Source organism: Poecilia reticulata, linkage group LG19 (genome assembly GCF_000633615.1).
Source record: "Poecilia reticulata strain Guanapo linkage group LG19, Guppy_female_1.0+MT, whole genome shotgun sequence".
Lineage (NCBI taxonomy): Eukaryota > Metazoa > Chordata > Actinopteri > Cyprinodontiformes > Poeciliidae > Poecilia > Poecilia reticulata.
This window is the reverse complement of record NC_024349.1, coordinates 19,763,910-19,784,950: the sequence shown is the minus strand read 5'-3', so window position 1 is coordinate 19,784,950 and position 21,041 is coordinate 19,763,910. Positions and strand designations below refer to the sequence as shown.

Genomic DNA, 21,041 nt, shown 5'->3' with positions numbered 1-21,041 from the left:
AGATCGTATATAAACCTGAAGATAGCTCACACCTATTGAAATTAACCAGGCGAGCAAATCACATCTATAGCGTTTATTAAAGATTTAAATCTTAAGAATATGAGGTCAGTGCAGAAAATTACCATTTAATGTTACTATTATGCACGCTTTTACACTAAAAAAGACGTTATCTTTATAAAATTTAACACTACGTAAACCATTACATCAGTTGTTATTGTGACAATGTTCCTGACAAACTATGGAACATTTTATGAAGTAAATGTTACATATAAATAATATGTATAAAATATAAATAATATAGGTTATATTTTGCTGGGAGTAAACAAAAAGAGTGATTTAATCTCTACACGTCAAAGCCTCACACGAAGATAGTATTTGTTTGGAGTGAGCCATCTTTCCATCAAACTTTGTCAGCGTGGTGAACCGGATGTAGAGAGACGTTTCCGGCGGCRCAGACACGGTTGCACGTGTGTGTTTTGGGGGGTCCTTGTCGCTTAGGTAGGTGCTGATATGTCCGTAAAGCTTTTTGATTTATGTTTTCAGTGTGTGTTTTAGTTTATCTGACAACAGGTAACTTTTATATCCCACAACGCTGATTAAAGTGATCAGTTATTATTTACAGTTCGGAGATAAACAGACAGTAAGGACCACATGCTTCTTTCCGTGTTTATACCGAGCTATACAGAATTAAACGGATTATTATTTTACTGATTAGAAATGCTTCAGACGTAGTTGAGAGAATTATTTGATTTATTAAACGCACTGGTCAAAAATCATGTCTGATTAATGTGAAACTGGACCGTGAAGTTACGGTCATAGTGTCCTGTTACCGGTTTAATAATTAAATTCAAATTGTCAACACATTATTGTATTGTGTGTACGTTTCTCTTTTTTCYGTCTTACTGTGAATTAAACCCACTAAGCTGTTCCCCCCTTTCCGAATCCATAAGAAAAAGAAAAAAGAAAAATCAAGTCAGTTTCACTCCTGGCTTGATAATCAAATGTTAGACTAGGGGAGTTGTGAACTGGAAGAAATGTGTGTGTGTGTGTGTGTGTGTGTGTTTTATTTCTTACAAATAAAACTCTGAAATGTGTGGCATGCATTTGTATTTACTGATCTACAACTTCCAAAACATTCAAATGAAGTGTGTTGAACTGGCGCTCAGTTTTATGTGTCTGTGATGATGTTTGTGTCTCCTTCAGATCGGAAGTCATCATGACGTCCTTGGCTCTCCAGCTCAAGAAGCTCGCGCTGCCTCAGAGTGATCCCAACCTGCTGAGGCGTAAAGATGTCGCCTCGCTGCTCTTTGATCCCAAAGATGCTGCCACCATGGACAGGACCACTTTCTATGCACTTGGTGAGCCTGAGCCAGAGCCAGACATGGAACCGCTTCCTGTTCTCCCTCTTAACAACTCCGCTGTTCTCCGCTCTTCTCCAGGCTGCACAGGGCTGGAGGAGCTGCTGGGAATCGAGTCGGCTTTCCTGGAGTTCCACAACACCCTGTTCAGCCCTGCCTCCATGACGTTGGAGCGCAGCGTCCAGTCCAAAGAGGTCAATGAGAAGCTGGACGCAGGAATCTCTCTCTTCCTTACGCGGCTTTGCCCGTACTTCATGCTGAAGCCAGCTCACAAGTGCATTGAGTGGCTGATTCACCGGTATGTTGCTCTCCTTCACATCACACCTGAGTTAGTCTTTTCCTTGGAGCAGACTCCAAACTATGACTTTTTAACAATATCTTACAGTTTTTGATGCTTTTACAACATCACAAGTGCATTGATRTTGTATATTTATCTACAAATAAAACTGTAGATAAATATATGTTTTTATTTATTTAATCACTGGCATTTTTGGTGGGATTGGTCCTCTTTGGTACTCTTAAAGGTACAGTCCACAATTTTAAGCTTAAGGTGGGATATGGCTTAGTGTTACAAGCTCTAAAGCTTCCAGCAGAGTTTCTGATCGGAACTCTTCGGGTTCTTATCCAACACCTGGTTCTGACCCGTTATCGACTCGCTGATGAGGTAGAGGTTAAGACATTCCGGACTCACGCTGGCGTTGTGTCGCTCAGCTTCCACGTCCAGCTGTATAACCCCGACAGCCTGCTGGCCTGCGCGCTGCCGTACCACGACACCAACCTGTTCGTCCGAGTTGTGCAGCTGCTGAATCTCAAAGAAGCCACCAACCGCTGGAACTGGCTGSAGTGCTTACAGGTCCGGATCCATCCTCCGACAATCGTTCTGGTTCTGCTCCGCGCGGATTTATAACATCTTGATTGTTGCAGAAACCGGGCGTGCCACTCTCTAGAGGGACTCTGATCACACACTGCTACTCAGACCTGAGCTTCATGGACTTCATCTGCACCCTGGTGACGCGGTCCATCCAGGTGACCTCACCGACACGCGGCGCCTCCGAAAGAGCAGAGGTTTGCCCTTCCGATATACGACGAGCCCTAACAGGTCTCCGTTCTCCTCCGCAGGCTTACTCTGGACACTCTCAACGCTTCTCTCAGCTCAGAGTCATCTTCTCTTTCTACGCCTGCACCATCGTCCCCGCTCTGGATGCTGTGGACAAAATCTCTGACGCCATCATCGCCAAACTGCTACCATATGTCCAAAGGGTAAAAAAAAAAAAAACTGAACACACAGTCAGATTTTGCTGCTTTTATATAAATTCATCTGTTTCTGTTACAAATGGGTGAAAATGTCTGACTGGAACTGTGGTCCTGTGTTAATGAACTGGTCTCAGCCAGGTGGCGCTCTTCTGTTTGCTAACTGACACCGTCTCAGGATATGATGTCATTGTTTAAAAAAAATAAGATGTTTCTCAGCTGAGCAGGTTAACTGAGATCTGGTCCCGTTTGCTGCCTGGTCGTCCCTTCAGGGTCTCAAGTCGTCCCTGTCGGACTACAAAGCCGCCACCTACATGATCGTGTGCCAGCTGGCGGTGAAGGTGGCGATGGAGGCCAGTCTGGTCGACAGCCTCGCCGTGCACGTCAGCAAGTCTCTGCGCAAAGAGCCCGTTCTGGCCAAGGAGGGTCTGGGCTGCCTCATCGTGCTGCTGCAGAACCAGAAGCAGGGCTCTGTCGCTCCCAGGTACCAATCAGAGGTGGTTCGGGTGTTGATCGTCGTGCTCGGCGCAGCTGTGGTCTCTCCTTAACTCTGTGTTGCTTTTGTGCTTAGGGCACTCAAGAGTCTGTGCTTGATGCCAGGCCTGGTTTCCACACTGCAGGTCATGGCGGAGAGCCATGATGTCGGCCCTCTGCTGGGGTACATGCTGCCTCAGCTGGTCCACGGTTTGTTCTGCAGCAGCTCAGGTGAGACTGTGAGCATTTTAGGTGTAGCCATGTCTTAACTGGGATCAGAGTTTAACGGGTCTCATCTCTGCAACAGATGAGAAAGGGGCAGACAGACTCAACATGCTGGAGTCCATCCTGAAATCTGTCCCCCTGACCAAAGACTTGGACCGAACCATGGCTCGGTAAGGCTCCTAATTTAGCCTTAGCATCTGATATAATTTGAATTTTTAAGAACTGATGGACACACATATGCAGATCGGTAGGCATGCAACGTGTGACAGGAGGAAGCTGGAATCGAACCCACAACCTTCCGATTACAAGGCGAACATAAGAAAATATTTTTGTTTCAGATGTTTGGAGGTGTGAACATGATATCTGCCATGCATAATAAAAAAATATTTTCCTTTCCAAATAAAATACCCTTATTTGTTAAAGTAATTTTCAAAAGCTTTCACTGAAAAATGTTAGTCATATCCCTCCAGAATATTCTTGTATAACAGTACAATATTATCATTTAAGCTTCCTTTAAACACCTCATTGGTACAGAGCATTAGCTTCCACTAAATACTATCTGTTTGATATCATATCTTTAGATGGAAGATTTAGAACCAGAAGAGACTTCTTCAATCAGACCCTGACCCCTCAGAGGGCTAATTCTTTAGAACTCTCAACATCATTTGACCTGTTTTTGTTTCTACTGCAGTCTCCTCCTGGAAGCGTATCTGAATCAAACCGAGCGCTCTGCTGAGGACTTGTCGGCCCTCGACCAGCGCCTGCTGCCTGTGGTCCGACTGTTTGAGTCCAGGTACTGCCGAGCGCTGGACTCCGTCCTTGCTGGTCATGTGATCGACAGCGGCGACCCGCAGCAGAAACGTCTCTTCCACCAGTTCCTGACTCTGTCCATGAGCAGTGGCAAATTCCAGGTTAAAAATATATTCTAAGTTTTTTCTCTTTTAAAAAATAAAAATAAAAACACAGACCAGCATAGATAAATTCTGATTCTCACGGAGAGAAAAACTTGTTTTCACTTCCCGATCGACGATCTCTGTCAGATTTTAGAAGACTCGGACACGTCGCTGCTCCTCAGCCTGAAACACCCGCAGCCTTCGCTCCGAGTGGCGGCCGTGGATCATCTGATGAGCATCGTCACATCTGAGCAGGTACGGCTGGAACGTGTATTAAAAATAAACGGCCAGGAGGATTTCGCGGCCCTCCCGCCGCCGTTAGGCACCTCACCGTCTTGTGTCTCCTTCGAACAGCGGCAGAGCTTGGATGAAACGTTCTTGAGAGACGCCGTCGCGGAGCGCCTGAACGACGACGTTCCAGAAGTGGTCACTGCCGCTCTCAGGGTCCTGCAGGTCAGTGGGATAAGTCCCTCTTTGGTCCATCGCTGTGTGGTRCCTCTGCTCACTGTAGTTGTTATTTTTGCAGATGCTGCTGGATGTTTTGGACCCAGAGGATGTGGTGTCCTGGCTTCTGTCTCTGCTGCAAAGAGTTCATCCACCAGCTCAACAGTGGTCAGTGAACTAAACGCATTTATTCCTCCAGAAGGTTTCCCTGTCGGATTATAAAACTTCAGACAGCTGACCACTTAACTCAAATTACTTTGTTGTAAACAATTAGTTTAGTAACTGAGTAATTTGTCAGCTATTCTGACRATTAATCAAGTAATTAAATTTTTTTTAAAAGTCTYGTTCTGTTGTAGCAAATGTAGAGAAAATGCTAGTAAACAAGGCACTTCATTTTTTAACATTTTTATTAAATACAGTACGATACAAACATCACTTTTAGTCTTAAGTTTGAATTTTCTAAAGTACAGATGACACTAACTTTTACRAATTAAAAAGCAAATTCAAATTGAGGCATTGGTAAACAATTCATTTTATATTATACTTCACTTTCAGTCTCAAGTTATRAATCRTTACAGCCCTACTCTGTCGCCTCCTACAGGACACCTGTGCTGACTGAGGCGCTGCGTTTGCTGTCCGACCCCCGGCTAGGAAAGGGGGACGCTGAGTTTCTCCAGAAAACGGGCTGGAAGCTGCTGCCCTTCCTGGTGATCACCTCGYCCGAGGTGGGAATTCCAGTCTCCGTCGCCCGGTCCTCCATCTTCAGCCATCACCCCCTCACTCTGAGCTGGGCTGAAGGTGACCAACCTGACAACTTCCTGTTTAAAAGTTTTTAAAATCCTTGGACTTTTAACGACAAACGTCTTGTTTGCTTCCCAACAGAGCTCCAGAACGTGACGAAGAAGAGCGCCCAATCCGACTTYGTAGGCGTGGCCAACCAGCGCCTGGTCGCCACGCTCACCAAGAACTTGACCAGCATGGAGCACTTCTCCAAACGGGACGCTGTGAGTGGCACRTCTGAGCGCGGAGCTCTTTGCGAATCCGCTTTTCTGACGGGAACGTTCACGGATGTGTGTTTGTGTCGAGCAGCTGGAGAAACTGGTCCTGCTGGTGGAGCAGCAACGGGGCGCCGGACTCAGCGGGAGGCCGTCCTTCCTGGTTCTGACCCAGACTCTGCTGCTCAGCCTGGGGGATCTGAGCGAGACGCAGCACCTGCTCACCGCCCAGAGGGTCTACACGCTGCTGGAGCCCCCCCTGCTGGACGTGATCCGGAGCGACAACGCCCAGGTGAGTTCTAGCTCACAGGAAGTCCAGTTAGCTGAGCGGAGTCAGCAAACTCTCTCCTCGCCGTCATTCACCTTTGCAAAACTTTTYGTTTGTGACGCTGTCGTTTTAAAAATATTAATAAATGTTCCCAGAGGTCATCAAAGGTAAACCAGCCCACCTCTAYGTTACAAAATTAGTCAAGTTTGGTGTTAGTAAGCCATGCTAAAAATACTTTAGTTACACAAAGCAAGACTAACAAAGCACAGTCAATGTATTATATGATATATAAGTTTTGTTTGATTTTGTTAGTGTGAGAGGGGAGGGGTTATGAAAACTTTTTGTTTTTAAAATCTTAAAAGCATTGACACAAACAAAAAAAATTGCTGTTGTTGTGGGAAACGTTGACTGTAGTTTGCTCGTCTGTGACATTACAGGAAGTCAGGTGTCCCATCCTGGTGCCGCCCACCTTCTCCGAAGCCCTGGGCGTCTACCTGAGCCGATGCGAGCAGCAGCCGGGRCAGCGTCTGGATCAGGAGTTCGGCTCGGTTCTGATCGCTCTGCTCAGGCACTTTATCTCCTCGCTCAAGTGTCATGACGCCTCCTTTAAAGGTAAAAAAAACAACAACAAAAAAACACTTGTAACTGTGATGTTTGGTGTGATTTAAGAGCTTTGAATAGGCCGGTCACATGTCTTTGTTACAGGTGAGGCCTGGTGGAACCCGGAGAAGATGGACGCCAACACCTGCTGCTACCTGGGCCTGATCTGCCGCCTCTTCAGCGTCATCATCAGCGGCGCCGCAGAGGGCCCGGTCGCCGGCAGCTGCAGGGAGCTGATGAAGCAGCTCGTCCAGGTGAGTCGTGTAGAGCAGGGATGTCAAAACTCATTCTCATTCTCATTTTGTGCCAAAATGTTTTGATAAAACAGTTTAAATGTTAATAAATATTTCTGCATTGGATAAGTGCTTCCTAAAATTAAATAGTATTGAACATCTTTCCACGTTGATCGGTCCGTCCAGGATTTCATGAATGTTTTTGTGATTTTTGCAATCCAATTCGCAGATTTTGTTGTRCTAATTTAGAAATATTTACAAAGAAATATGCAGTATATGCTAGAGGTGTGCCGATCRATCGGTCACCGATCATAATBGGCCGATTTTCGTGAAAAGGTGCATGATCGTGATCGGCGATCACGGTCTCTTATTGCCGATAYCGATCACCTGCTTCTCATTTCTCAGCCTGCCTGTGCAGCTGGTCTCCTCTTTCCTTCACACTGCGCAAACGCGCAGCAACAAATCYTAAGCGATGTGTAACTATAACGCATTGAGTGAATGGGGAAGTTTGCGTGTTGCGGCGGAAAATTGAAGCACGTCAAAATACATCAACACAACGAAGCTAATACGACATGAAAATAATGACATACTTGACGGAGTTTGGCTACATCGAGGCTCACTGCAGTAAAAAAGACATATGAAGGATCAGATAGCAGGTAAAGCAGTGCACAGCTACAAACACTCACTCGGATTAGCATGACGGTCAGAAAGCTAAACAAATAACCCGCAAAATTATTTAAGTCTTCGAGCTGCGATAAAAGACGCTGGTTCTGCTCTCGCTGTTGAACCGCTGCTACGCGCTACAGGTAGTAATACTTCATAGACAGAGCGCCGCTTCTGCTCCACCTGGTAGTGACTCTCACACCGAACCTCTGCTTAAAGCTGCAGCATCTAACCTAAAAAAATACATTTTACATACGTATTAAAACTTTCTCTGTCCTAACATGAGAYAGATAATCTCTGAAAAAATAATCGATCTCCTCCCTGCTCTGCATATTTACTCCRCTCAGTCAGAAACAGCCACTCAGAACTAGCAGTAATCAGCTAGTATAATAATAATAATTATGTGATCGGTATCGGTGATCGGCCCTCATGGGTGATCGGTATCGGTATCGGCAGGAAAAAACCTGATCAGCACATCTCTAGTAAATGCACTTATATGCTTATGTTATCACAGACTATAACTTGACATGGAGTTGTAAAAGAAATACTGCCACCTGCAGGTTGGCAATAGAAGTCGTGTAAACCCAATGGGTTTKACCACATCTGAGGAAAATTTTCAATAAACTCACAGCTATGCGTTAGTTCGACAAAATGTGGGAATCTGTTGATTTTATGYGAATTTCTTCGATCACGGAATCGCAAAAACAAACAAAAAAAAAACAACAAAGAGATTGATTGATGTGTTTTGGCATCTGGAGTCCAAAGGGGCCACATTAAATGCTTCACCAGGACGGATTTGGCTCCCGGGGCCTTGAGTTTGACATATGATGGACAGTCAATTTTTTAGGTGCAACGTGATAAAAAAAAAAAAAGAGTCCAATGATTGCACATGTCTCCATCAGGTTCATCTACAGGAGCCCATCATACTCTTTAGGTTCCTGTGCCTCATCTGGGGATACGGCAGTAACCGCGGAGACCAGCTGGACGTGAAGGTGGGCGCTGTCCTGCAGACCAGATCRCTGTACATGGGCCGGGCTCTGATGGAAGTCCAGCCGGCCGCCATCCTAAACGAGCTRGCAGCTCCGGACTCACCAGGTGAGGAGCGGTTGCTCAGTAGGTCTCATTTTCTTTTTTCTTTTTTTTKGGGGGGTTTCTCTGCTGGGACTTCATCTGCTCTCTTTTTCTCTCCTTGCCCCAGTYGTCCTGTCCTTGGTATGCTGTCTCAGATCTCCRGTTCWGGAAGTCCGGAGGGCCGCCCTSGGCACCTTGCAGAGCCTATCGGGAGCCAGCAGCTCCCCCTTCCGCCCAATCATGGAGAGGCTGCAGAAAACGTCAGAGGAGATCATCACTGACGCGTCGTATCTGAGCACGGTGAGCTTTTCCGTCTCTAAGCACGGCTTGCTCAGGATTCGTACAAAATCCTTGAAAGCTTTACAAGGATTTTCAAGGTTTGGAACGTGCTAGATTTCTGTATGTAGTCCTTGAAGGTGTTTGGTATTGTTAGCTGGAATAAAGCTGAAATAAACTTCTAGGAGGAAAGACTCCTCACTGAAAGTCAAGTTATTATTTATATTGTGTTATGACATTTAATGTGAACAGAAGGGTCATTTACCGTAACAAAAACGGATTTGTTCAGCGTAACGAACATTTATTATTTCTAATCGCTCAGTGAGTTATTGATCTCAGTGACTGAAATAAAGGTGGTTTAGGTTTTAGACGTTAAAATTAGTTGAAATGTGAGGATTATTTTTTTTGCTATTCGAGTGTTTTGTTCTCAGACCAGTCAGGTGTACAGGGTGTGTGTGAGAGAGAATTTTCAAAACTTTCCCTATCGTAAGACATTAATAATAACAGTAACGGATGTCATATAATAGTGTATGAAACCATGTGTTCCCTGGAAAAGTTTGAAAACTTACCTTAAAAATGCCTGAAAAGTGCATTTGTGGGGAAAAGTTTGCGATCAGACTGAACCTGCTCCCTAACTTGTCTAAATCAGTGACGAGTATTTGTCGCCTTCAGGTTCTCGGCGTTCTTTATGACGAGTCTTTGTCCGGCAAAGCGAAGTCGCAACAGGGGAAGCTGGAGGACGCGCTGCAGCAGCTGCTGAACTCCTGCTGCCCGGCGTACACCGCCTGCACCCTGCTGGAGGCCCTGAGCTCCGTCAACGGAAAGGTGCGAATGTTTTCCACGCCCGTAATTTTTWWAAATTTTTTTATTTAACATCATTTTATTTCACGTCGTTCTTATTTCCCAATCTTCCAGTCCGTCCTCTCCAACCTGCTTCCCGCTATGGAGTCTCTCCTGGTGCAGACTTGCCCCGACACGCCGTCCCTGCTGCAGTCCGAAACCCAGCTTCTTCGGCTCTTGCTGGGGAAGTTCAACGAGGCGTCGGCGCCCCTGYTGGCCGAGAACGAGAACTGCATGGATCTGTTCGTTAGAGCTCTGAAGTTGGACAGCTGTCAGATCTTCGCTCTGGAACAGGTTTGGGGGCCAGAACACTGCTGAATCCAAATTTCTCAGTTTGCTGAGACGAAAGGGCATCCAGGTTTTATTTGACGGTTTTATGGTCGAAAACATGTTCAAACCGAGCCCACCAAATAAAACAAGAATTTAAAAATCTGGATTTGACACACGCGTTGAATGTCCGTGTCTCCAGATCACAAAGCCGTTCTTCGCGGCCCTCGGAGACGAGAAGGCGCAGCAGAAGCTCCTGTCGGTGATGTTCGACCTGCTGGCGGAGGGCCGCAGCTCGCTGGTGGCCAACACGGTCGGCAGCGTCTTCAAAGCGGTGAGAAAATCTAAAGGAAAAAGAACAGTTAAAGCCGGCGTTCCTTTAAAAACTTTCAACGGTCGACGCTTGACRCGTGTTTTTTTAACAGATCGCCATCGATGCTCAGCTGGTCGCCAACGAGCTCGCTCCTCCAGACAGACCAAAAGTCAGCGTCACGGTCCAACAAACCCGCAGGAGCAGAATGACTCAGAGGTACTCACCGTTTCTCCTCCTCACGTCAGCGGGGTCCCCGTTTTTTTTCCACACCATTATGATTAAATTAAAATGACGACCATGGAGATCCATTCCAGTATTTAATGCCTCTCGATCGTATTTCAACCTGTTTTTATAGTAGATGCTTCATGTTGTGGGGCACCACAGAGCTGTCTGTTCGGACCTCTGTTTTTTGACTTCAGAGCTGCTTTACTGATTTTTTTTTTTTTTTTGGTCTGGTCAGGAAACTTCAGGAGAGTGACAGTGTGTGTCCAGAGGGGGGCGCTGTGTCGTGGAAGAGAGTCACACTGATTCTGGAATTGCTGCAGCACAAGAAGAAGCTGAAGAGCGCCCAGGTTTTGGTGCCTGTTCTCTTCTCTCTTCTTTCCAGGTAACAAATAGCTGCTTCCTGTTTCATATTTTTAAATCATCATGAAATAAAATCTTTTAAGCAGAGCTCAAAATCTCCTTAAAGCCCTTTTTCCAACTAGCAACAAAGCTGGATGGGATGGAAAATTAACCAACGAACGATTACATCGAGCCTGTTTTACATTCTAGGGGAAATTTTACATGTTTATTATGTTTTTATTGTATCTGAAAGTAGTCCTATGTTAATTATTTTGCCAGCTAGCAACAAAGTTACCAGTTTGCTTAAATAAGTCACGCAATTTGTAAATAACTAGTGACAGAAATGCTGACATTGYTGGTATATTTCAAGTCAGTTTTGCATTCCTATCTGAAAATGACAACATTTCCATTTATGTGGGTTCAGATTCCAGCTGATTCGTATGAAATARAAAAGGTGATGAAACCGAAATTGCTTGAAAATAGAACTCCAGACTTTTGCATTTGGTTCCTGAAGAAATTGAGTAAACAACCAAAAACCTAACGGGTAGAGTTTGACGAAAGGAGGGTGCGGGGAGTGGCACGCCCCTTCGCCAGGCTCTGATTGGTTACTTTATTGGTCTCACCAGRAGCCTGGAGCCGAGTGCAGCCGATCAGACAAACATGGAGTACACCAAGCAGATTCTCCTCAGCTGCCTGCTAAACRTCTGCAACAGGCTGTCGCCCGACGGAGGCCCTCTGGCTGCAGGTGAGGAGGAGGAGGAGAAGGAGGCGGAGCTTCCAGTTTCCTGCCTTGCACACSCGCTCACGTTCTGCCTCCGTTCTCTGCAGACATCCTGGACCAAGAGAAGTTCAGCGTGGAGCTGGTGGTCCAGGTCATCAGGTCGTCCGACATGCCCCAGACTCACCACCACGCCCTGCTGCTRCTGGGCGCCACCGCCGCCATCTTCCCTGTAAGCTCCGCCTCCTCTGACAGGCACATACCTGTTTAWATAAAGAACCTAAGAGAGCTTCCCATGTCGCTCCCCCCCACCGCAGGAGAAAGTCCTCCACAACATCATGCCCATCTTTACCTTCATGGGAGCCAACATCCTGCGGCTGGACGACGCCTACAGCTTCAGAGTGATCGAGAAGACGATGCAGACGGTCGTCCCGGCTTTGGTCCGGGTGAGCTCGGTTCATCTGCAGCGGAGATCGCCGCCGCCGCTCCGCCGGCAGGAACGAAGAACCGAGTCTAACGCGGCACTGATCTCTTCCCCCTGCAGGCCCATCGCCTCCCGGACGGCTCGTCCGCCCCTGTCATGGTTGCTGTGGTGACAAAGATCATGCATGTGTTCGCCGACGCGATGCCTCACGTGCCCGAGCACCGGCGCCTGCCAGTCTTTGAGCAGCTGTTGACAGCGCTGGGCCCCGCCCACTTCCTGTGGATCCTCGTGCTGCTGCTGCTGAAGCTGCACGCCACGCAGAGCGGCGGCACCGGCGACAAGGTGACGCAGGCTCCCTCTGTTAAATTTAGGGAGAGGTTCTGTGTGAGTTCCTGGATTTTTAAATGGGTGTTTTGTTTTTTTTTTTCCCGTGCAGGACGCAGCTCTGGAGAGCGACATGGACTTCTGGGTCACCCTGTGCTGTCAGTTTGAGGTGAACCAGCAGCTCAGCTCCCTCATCAACATCCTCAACTTTCTGCTGCAGCTGCCGAACGACAAGGACGAAGGTGAGACCCAGGGAATTACAAAATCTGCTCCTGACCACGTCACTTCGGAATAATAATTCCAGTAGGCCTGAAACTAATTAATTGATTGATTGTGATTAATTGACATTATTGGCAATTAGCTTAGTAATTGACCTACCATTAATTAGAGTGCAAAGACTCAAAAAGAGACCATTTGCTGAAAGAAAAACATGTTTACAACAGCAATAAAGCCAAATCTGTACAAAAAAGATTCGGCTTTATTACCTGCTGCTTTTAAGGTAAAAATGAACCTTCTTTGTCTGCAGATGTCTTCTACACAGAACTCCTTAAGTGGTGTAGTTTTAGCTTTATCTGGTTCAAATGCAAACAGAAAAAAACATGCCAACCCAACACTGTTTTGCTGTTAAGTCGAGCAGAAAAGCCTGAGCTTTTCAGATGTTGGCGTTTGAAGTATTTGCTGTGTTGCAGCCGCAGCGAAGCCGGCGGTTCGCYGCCGAGCGGCCAAGAAGAAAGAGGACGAGCCGGAGGAAAAGACAGAGGACCTGATCTTTAGCGTGGAGACTCACAGCGGCAAAGAGCTGCGGCACTTTAAGTTCCTCTGCGTGTCCTTCATGGCTCAGCTGCTCGGCTCCAGCAGCTTCATCCAGAAGGTGGGAAGGAAGAATCCGCCGCCGCAGACGGGGAAGTCGGCGTTTCTAAAACTTCCTTTCTGCTTTCAGGTCTCGGAGGAAGGTGACGACAGCAAAGCTTCTCTGCAGCAGCTGCAGCAGATGTGGGTACCTCGCAGGAACACCAGCGGGAACACCAGCGGGAACACTACTCTGAATACATTTGTGTGTGTGTCGCAGGCTGCTGGAGAAGATCCTGCGCTACATCCACTCCGTGGCTCGCTGCGTGGAGGACAATGCCGACCAGCCCACCGCCAAGTTTTGGAGAGTTYTGCTCAACAAGGCCTACGAAGTCCTGGACAAGGTCAGCGTCACGATAAATGCTTAACATTTCAATTAGGTATTTTCACGGGTTAGAAAAAGTGCGTGATTTCTGGATAAAGTGCTTGACATTCAAACTGCAGGGTTCGATTAGGATTTTTACACACACCTAAGGTGTGGTCATGTGTGTGAACCCTTTAACACCCCGACTCCCCTCCAGGTGAACGCCCTGCTGCCCACAGACACCTTCATCACGGTGATGAAGGGGCTGATGGGAAACGAGTTGCCGTCGGTGCGGAGGAAGGCCATGGAGCTCCTTAACAACAAGTTACACCACCGCACCCAGTGGGACGAGGAGCAGGTAACGTTTCCCGGTGTTGCCATAGAAACCCATTGTCAGTTACAACTGAGTTTGAACTTGCGTTTGACCCTTAAAAGACAAGCACCACTTCATCAATTAAAGCAGAAAACAAATATTCAGAGACTGAAAATGATGTAGAGAAGGTCTGGAGAAGTTTTTTATTTTTAAGTACACATTGAAGGCGTTAAATAAAACCAATTAATACACATACATTGTACATAATACACAACACTGCAACAGAGTTTCATTTACAATTATTGGAACTAAAACTGATTGATTTTAGTGTATTGACAATCAGAGGTCCAATAAAACTGCTAATTTCATAAATTTCTTGTTCTGACCCCGGAGTTTCTTTGCGCTCGCCTCAGGTGGCGTCGCTCCTTCAGCTGACCTCTGACCTGATGAGCATCGTCGGGAAGAGTCCCGGCAAGTCATCCGAGGAGGCGGAGCAGGCCATCAACCGGCAGACAGCACTCTACAGCCTCAAGCTGCTTTGTCGCACTTTTGGCTCCGCCCACAAAGACGTCTTCGTCCCCGTCCTGCAGCAGGCCGTGGACATCATCATGGCGACGGCGGAGGACAAGAACGTGACGGGCAGCGCCCTGCTCTGCATCGCCGAGGTGGTCGGCGTGCTCAAGACCCTCGCCATCGCTCAGTTACCCAGGTAACGGGGTCACGCCAACAGGCCGGCTCGGCATTTCTCCGCCCCGCCGCTCACCCGCGCCGCCCTTCGCCCCCTGCAGGTTAATGCCCGCCGTCCTGCACACGCTCAGCGACAGGAAGGAGCTGCTGACCAACGAGATCTACCTGCTCAGCACCGTCACGGCCCTGCAGCGCGTCACCGAGACGCTGGTGCACTTCGTCAGCCCGTACCTGCAGGACATCGTGTTTCAGGTATGTGGCCCGGAGCCTGGCCGTCCCGATTGCAGCGCGACCTTCACCTTCCTACTTCCTGTTTCTGCAGGTGTGCCGCTTGACCCGCCTCACAGAGAGCTCGTCCTCTGCAACCTCATCGTCGTCGTCATCATCGCCACGTTCCCAGCTCTGCCTTCGTCTGTCGTCTCTGAGGAACACGTTGGCCACCAACCTGCCCCCCAGGGTCCTGCTGCCCACCGTATCCAGGTGTTACAGCTGCATGGTGGAGGACAAGAAGGTGAGTGGCTCAACACTTGTTTTTTTTCTTTTGCTCAGTGAGAAATCTAGAAAATATTCCTGCTTTCCAATAAAAAATCATATAAAAATTTGTTGTTTTTCTGTTTTTTAATTGAGAATTTAAATACATTTTTTTTTCATAAGTACAAAGAAAAAACGAGGAACACAACACAGAATGTGAAATAAAGTGTGCCAGGGGCTTCTACAAAAAATATTGGTACAAAAACAAAAAAAAAAAAAAAATCAGAAAGCAGACATTATGACAAATTTTTAAAAATATGCAATGACCTGCAGCAATTGTGTGTGCTGTTTTTTTGGGGGGGGGAGATGATGGATAAATATAGTTCAATTTCCTTAATCAAAACTGTTAAAAAAATAATTTAAAAAAAGGCTTACGATGATGAAAATTTACGTATGTGAATATGAAATTGGCCAGATATAATTAGAATATTTGCTAGTTTTCCGGCTGCATTTGTATTTTTTTCCCCCCATAAAAATCAAAAATTAAATGCTCAAACTTTATAGTAAAAATTTAGCATCAGGGTCACAAATGATAAAGTTATTACATTCTTTCCACAAGTTTCTTGTAATATGAAAATTCCAGAATAAAGTACTGGTGTGTCTCTGAACGCTCTCTGAAAAGCTTACAGTTGGGTCCTACTGTTTTAATACATTTAAACATTTATTATATTCTGAACTCTCCACACCATTTTTTTTTCCACAGTGAGAAAGGTTTTTTTTCCAATAGAAAGCAGCTGAAGATAGAGAAATAACATCTTGTCGATAGATCATTTTGATATCTTTACAAGTGGAAGAAAAAACAAACTTTGCCAACAGTGGATAAAAAGTTTAATCTCTGAGCTGCTCCGTTTCCCTGCAGGGCCAGCTGGCGGCGCTGATGAGCATCCTACAGGAGCACATCGGCCACATGGAGCGAGAGCAGCTCAGCGCCCACCAATCAGAACTCACCACTTTCTTCCTGACTTCCCTGGACTTCCGGGCCGAACACTGCCAGGTGAGCTGAAGCAGAATCGGTTCTCACTGACCCAACTCGGGTCAGTTTGGACCTGACTGGCTCTTCTCCTCGCTTCAGGGCGACCTAGAGAAGGTGTGGCAGGTCGAGGGCGGAGTCATCGACTGTCTGATCGCCATGGTGATGAAGCTGTCGGAAGTCACGTTCAGGCCGCTCTTCTTCAAGGTGACGTTCGCGTCAATCCTCAGGTTCGACCGGCATTTTCTGAGGAAGCAGAAATCGACTGAGGCCGTTTGTTTGTCTGCCGCAGCTCTTCGATTGGACTAAATCGGACAGCAGAGACCGTCTGCTGACGTTTTACCGCCTCTGCGACCGCATCGCCGAGCGCCTCAAGGGACTCTTCGTGCTTTTCGCGGGAAACCTGGTGAAGCCTCTGGCAGACGTGCTGAGACAGACCAACAGCTCTAAAACAGGTTCCTGATCCAGATAGAAAACATGCTACAGACATACTTTTATTAAAATATAATCATCTTTTCACACTTGAACTAATTTATGTCTCTATATGAGAGAAACTGTCGATAATAGTAGATAATATACACTTTACTGTTCACAATTAAATAATAGTAATAACATTTTTATTTTTCTCTGATTGAACTTTAATAATAGGTTATTAGTGTATTTTATTCACTATGCCTATTTTTTTCAGTTGTATGGCATGATGTCACTGTAGCTGTTATCACAAAAAATTTAATTTAATATTCCTAATTTGATTACATTCATATAAAGTTTATTTGAAGTAGGGCTGGGCGACATGGCTTAAAATTATAAGCATAAAATTAGGACTTTATTCTTCTACTATTGCAACTTTTTTCTGATAAATAAGAAAAAAAACTAATAAAATTGTACCCTGGCCCTAATATTCCATTACAAAGTTGACCTGAATTCAAAGTCCAAATAATTAGAAGCCGTAAAATGTGCTTGTCGAACAAAATGGCTACCCAGGGCGCGCTGACATCATTCTGAGCTACGGAAACAAAAGAAGCACATTGGTGATAAAAAAACAAAAATTCACATTTTTTTTTAATCAAATCTAAATATTTGATTTATTGATTAAATCCATTTATCGGCTAGCCCTAATTTAATGGAATATGTATCACTTTATTTGTAAGACATAATAGTAGTTACAATTTCTATTATCTATTGGCAAAAATTGGTATTTCAATTTTTTAAACCTGTTTTTTTATTCTTAGTTTAGAAATTGTTGTGAACATTTCACTTTTATTTTGCCAGTTTTTATGAGCTACAAATTTCAGGCCTTAGCAATACTGTAATAATAATCGTTTTATAAAAATGTTTTGCAGCTGTCAGATGACGCTGATCTTTGACCTCCCGTCTCTTCCAGATGAGCTCGTCTTTGACTCGGATCGCTCGGAGGAGAAGAACTGCCTGCTGCTCCGGTTGGTGCTCGACGTTCTCCAGAAGATCTCCCTGTACGACACGCAGAAGTTCCTGAGCCGAGAGCGGGCCGACGCCCTGCTGGGCCCGCTGGTGGACCAGGTGAGACGCAGCTCCGCGTTCGAGAGCTCGGAACCTGAACGAACGCGATCCGAAGGTTCCCAATTCCGTGTCTCTGTGCGCAGCTGGAGAACTCCCTGGGCGGGCCGCAGGTCTACCAGAACCGGGTCGTCCAGCATCTGGTTCCCTGCGTGGGTCAGTTCGCCGTGGCGCTTGCCGACGACTCTCAGTGGAAAACCCTCAACTATCAGATCCTGCTCAAGACGAGACACAGCGACTCCAAAGTGAGCTCAACTTCCGCCTGCGAGTAACGGATATTTTAGTCATGGATTAAGCGATACTCCAAACGATTGATCGATTAATCAGATAAAAAAAATGTTGGCACATTCTTCAAATCAAGAACCGATTCATCACAATTAATTGTTTCATCCCTGAGCACTGCCTTCCAGGCTGTTGATCCTGAATCCGAACATCCTCTCTTCCTGTGCAGGTGCGCTTCTCCTCCCTCCTCATGCTGATGGAGCTGGCGTCCAGACTGAAGGAGAACTACGTGGTTCTGCTGCCCGAGACCATCCCGTTCCTGGCCGAACTCATGGAGGGTGAGGACTCGAATAATTGACTTGGTTTTCAGTTGGTCACCGCTTAAAAACCAGGGTCATTTCAGTGGAAGCTGTGTGTGTGCGCGTGTGTTTCTGCTGAAATCGTGATTAATGGCGTGTGCATGCGTTTGCTTTGCAGATGAATGTGAGGAAGTGGAGCAGCAGGTCCAGAAGGTCATCCAGGAGATGGAGAACATGTTGGGAGAGCCACTGCAGAGCTACTTCTAGTGCGACGCAATACCACATGGAACACGTTTCAAAGAGCGACACGGAAAACACAGTTTTTCCGCTCCAAGCTGATCCTCTTAAAGTAAAATAGTAGTTTTTATACAAGGAAAATAAACACTTTGTTCGAAATTGCGTTTGTCTGCTTCCATTTTTAACAATGACGAGGAAACTGAGCATAACATTTAAATCGTAATGCAGCAGCTAACTTGCAGTCGTTGCCATGGAGTCCAGTGAGCAGTGGTGACGCCTGCTCGGTATAGTTTTCCAGTTTGGTGGGAACGTGAGATGGAATCTTTGTTTTTATTTTATAACGAGCTCCTCACCCCCTCTTCTGCTTTAGGTATTTCTGCATAGTCTTATCATGAGATTGGTCAAGCTGCTCTCAAGACCTCTGCAGTGTCACATAACAGCAGGGGGAGAGCTCCTTGATACTGGAGACTATCTTAAGTGTTACTTCCCCAACGTAGAACTCATCTGCCCTCTTTAGCATGAAAGAACAACCCCCTTTCCTTAACAATAGACAAATGGCCAGACCATCTGTGTTGGGCTCCACAGAATCCCTGGTACATCACAATCAGGGATTCACACCTATAGTTCAATCAAGTCTCTCTTCTCTGACCAGAACCTATAAAAGGAAGCCAGATCCACTGTTTCTTCTCATCCAGACTCTTGTTAAAGTAATTTTTTTTCCACAACACTGGCTTAAAAAAAAACAAAACAACATTGTTCACTTCTCAAATCCAGTTTAAACCCATGCTGGCTGCAACCAGCATGGGTTTGAAAGGTTGGCACTGCATTAACTTTTCAAATGCATTTTGTCTGTCCATGACAATCAGTTCAGTTTGTTGTTGAGTTGAAAGGCTGTGAATGGACATTTTCTGATAATACTGTTCTGTGCAGTCCCACTTCAAAGCGAGACCCCCCTACCCCCCAGGCCCCCAAAAAACAAACAGTTTCTCTGTTAAAAACAAAAAACAGAAAAAACATTGGCATGATTTTGGGCCCAAAGTGTTTTTTTTTTGCAATTTGTGTAGAAAAATGTCCTAGTCATTTGTAGATCACGTTATAACTGGGGAGGGATGCTCTGTGTCCTCACAATGTGTTTTCTGCTGTTCAGAATCAGAACATTCCCAAGCTTGCCACCAAGAAGCAACTTTTGTATTTTCTGGGGGATGACATTTTGTTGCAGAAATTTTATCTTAATGACTCAATCTTTGAAGCCCCTCCTCCCAGGAATCCTCATTCATGGTGAGGGCCTGTATGCTTTTGACTTGGGTTCTCGTACCCCTGAAGCTGCAAAACAAACAAACAAACCAAAAAAACAACTTGTTTTTGCCTCTTGTGGCATTGTTGGTTGCAGCCTGCTCACCCTTGTTGTTATTTATTTGGCTTCATTCACCTTTTTGGAGCAGAAAACCTCATCATTTCGCCCAGATACACATTTGTCCTCTTAGACATCACCAGCATCACTCGAGTGCTGTATAGATTCAAATGTTGCTATACTTCTCTTTTGAGCAGATTTGCACTTCCAGGACTGAGATTTAATTTCCGATTCACTCTTCAAAACCCAGCTGGATCCACACAAGCCAGTGCAGTTGACCTCCAACCCGACGTCAGCCAACCTGATTACAGCAAGAGAGAGGGTAGTGAAAAGCTTCCCTCCAACGATGTGTTCGAGTGCTAGAAACCCCTGACACCAAAGAAAGAAGACATCCGGAAAATATCCCGTTCGACACCCTGCCAGATCCCAAGGAGAACTGTCGGCAGGAGCCTGCACAAGCTTCATCAGCGTCATCTTCCTTCAATCAGGGCTGTGGTTGCTGCTGCCACTGCTCCTGCTAGAGACATGCTCCAATTTTTATGAAACAAAGACACTTGCATTTCTGAGAATGGAAAGCAAATTGTCAGTAGCTTTCTTCCATATTTTTAAGCCCCCTCTCCCGGGCACCTCAAGAAAGAAAGGGGGGGGGCTATCTGTGCTGGTTTATTATGACTGACCTTCAACCTGTAATGACTTACTCTGTCTGAGACTTCTTTGTGAAGTACATACAATTGCGTATTGACATTTTCATGTATTATCACAATTTTCATTATCTTTTGTGCGATTAATATGAGCGATGTTTATTATATTTGAAAGAAGGGGGGAATGTAATGGAAAATTTTATAATGTGCTCCTCATCCCTTCCTCTGCTTTAGGTATTTCTGCATAGTCTTATCATGAGATTGGTCAAGCTGCTCTCAAGACCTCTGCAGTGTCATATCACAGCAGGGGGAGAGCTCCTCGATCCTGGAGACTATCTTAAGTGTTACCTCCCCAACGTAGAACTCATCTGCCTCTTTAGCATGAAAGAACAACCCCCTTTCCGTAACAATAGACAAATGGCCAGACCATCTGTGTTGGGCTCCACAGAATCCCTGGTACATCACAATTCATAGTGCAGTCAAGTCTCTCATCTCTGACCAGAACCTATAAAAGGAAGCCAGATCCACTGTTAGTCAGAGCAGACTCCTTTGACTCTGTATTTCTGTCGCTATTTTGCGACAACTTTTTATTTCTGATATATAATGTACGTGCAAGGTTTCCGTAGCCATGGTCTATGAATAAAACCTAGGTTTTATCATCCTCCGAATTCAGGTTACACTTCAACGGTTTAATAATTTTAACTCATAATTCTGACTTTGTCCTTAGTTTAGCTGATCTGTTTTCTGATGATGAATTTCAAATCTTTTTGTGATGGCATATGATCAAAAACTTTAATAGTTTATAGTGGAAATAAGCTACCCTAATAACTTGGAAAATGAGCTCATAGTCAGCAAATTGAATAAATTCATGCTTAGCATAGTTTGAAAAAAAAAAATTGG

The 21,041-nt window shown here is 45.6% G+C and overlaps 1 protein-coding gene across 1 annotated transcript; it reads left to right on the top strand.

Annotated features, from left to right (window-relative positions):
* The first annotated feature begins 420 nt into the window (after window positions 1-420).
* heatr1 (HEAT repeat containing 1) lies at window positions 421-18,308 on the top strand. The gene is made up of 44 exons (XM_008437688.1): window positions 421-498; window positions 1,204-1,358; window positions 1,440-1,656; window positions 2,070-2,211; window positions 2,283-2,384; window positions 2,478-2,618; window positions 2,882-3,093; window positions 3,181-3,314; window positions 3,391-3,478; window positions 4,000-4,219; window positions 4,349-4,456; window positions 4,556-4,654; window positions 4,728-4,813; window positions 5,247-5,443; window positions 5,528-5,649; window positions 5,735-5,932; window positions 6,346-6,520; window positions 6,614-6,762; window positions 8,307-8,499; window positions 8,603-8,775; window positions 9,424-9,576; window positions 9,667-9,885; window positions 10,061-10,192; window positions 10,284-10,387; window positions 10,632-10,778; window positions 11,362-11,480; window positions 11,564-11,685; window positions 11,771-11,899; window positions 11,998-12,219; window positions 12,314-12,443; window positions 12,891-13,072; window positions 13,142-13,194; window positions 13,271-13,394; window positions 13,572-13,712; window positions 14,081-14,376; window positions 14,456-14,606; window positions 14,677-14,865; window positions 15,745-15,879; window positions 15,958-16,062; window positions 16,148-16,310; window positions 17,240-17,394; window positions 17,478-17,636; window positions 17,843-17,951; window positions 18,091-18,308. Exons 2-44 carry the CDS (start codon window positions 1,217-1,219, stop codon window positions 18,177-18,179), a joined length of 6,426 nt encoding a protein of 2,141 aa, XP_008435910.1. The 5' UTR covers window positions 421-498; window positions 1,204-1,216; the 3' UTR covers window positions 18,180-18,308.
* Window positions 18,309-21,041: the final 2,733 nt, after the last annotated feature.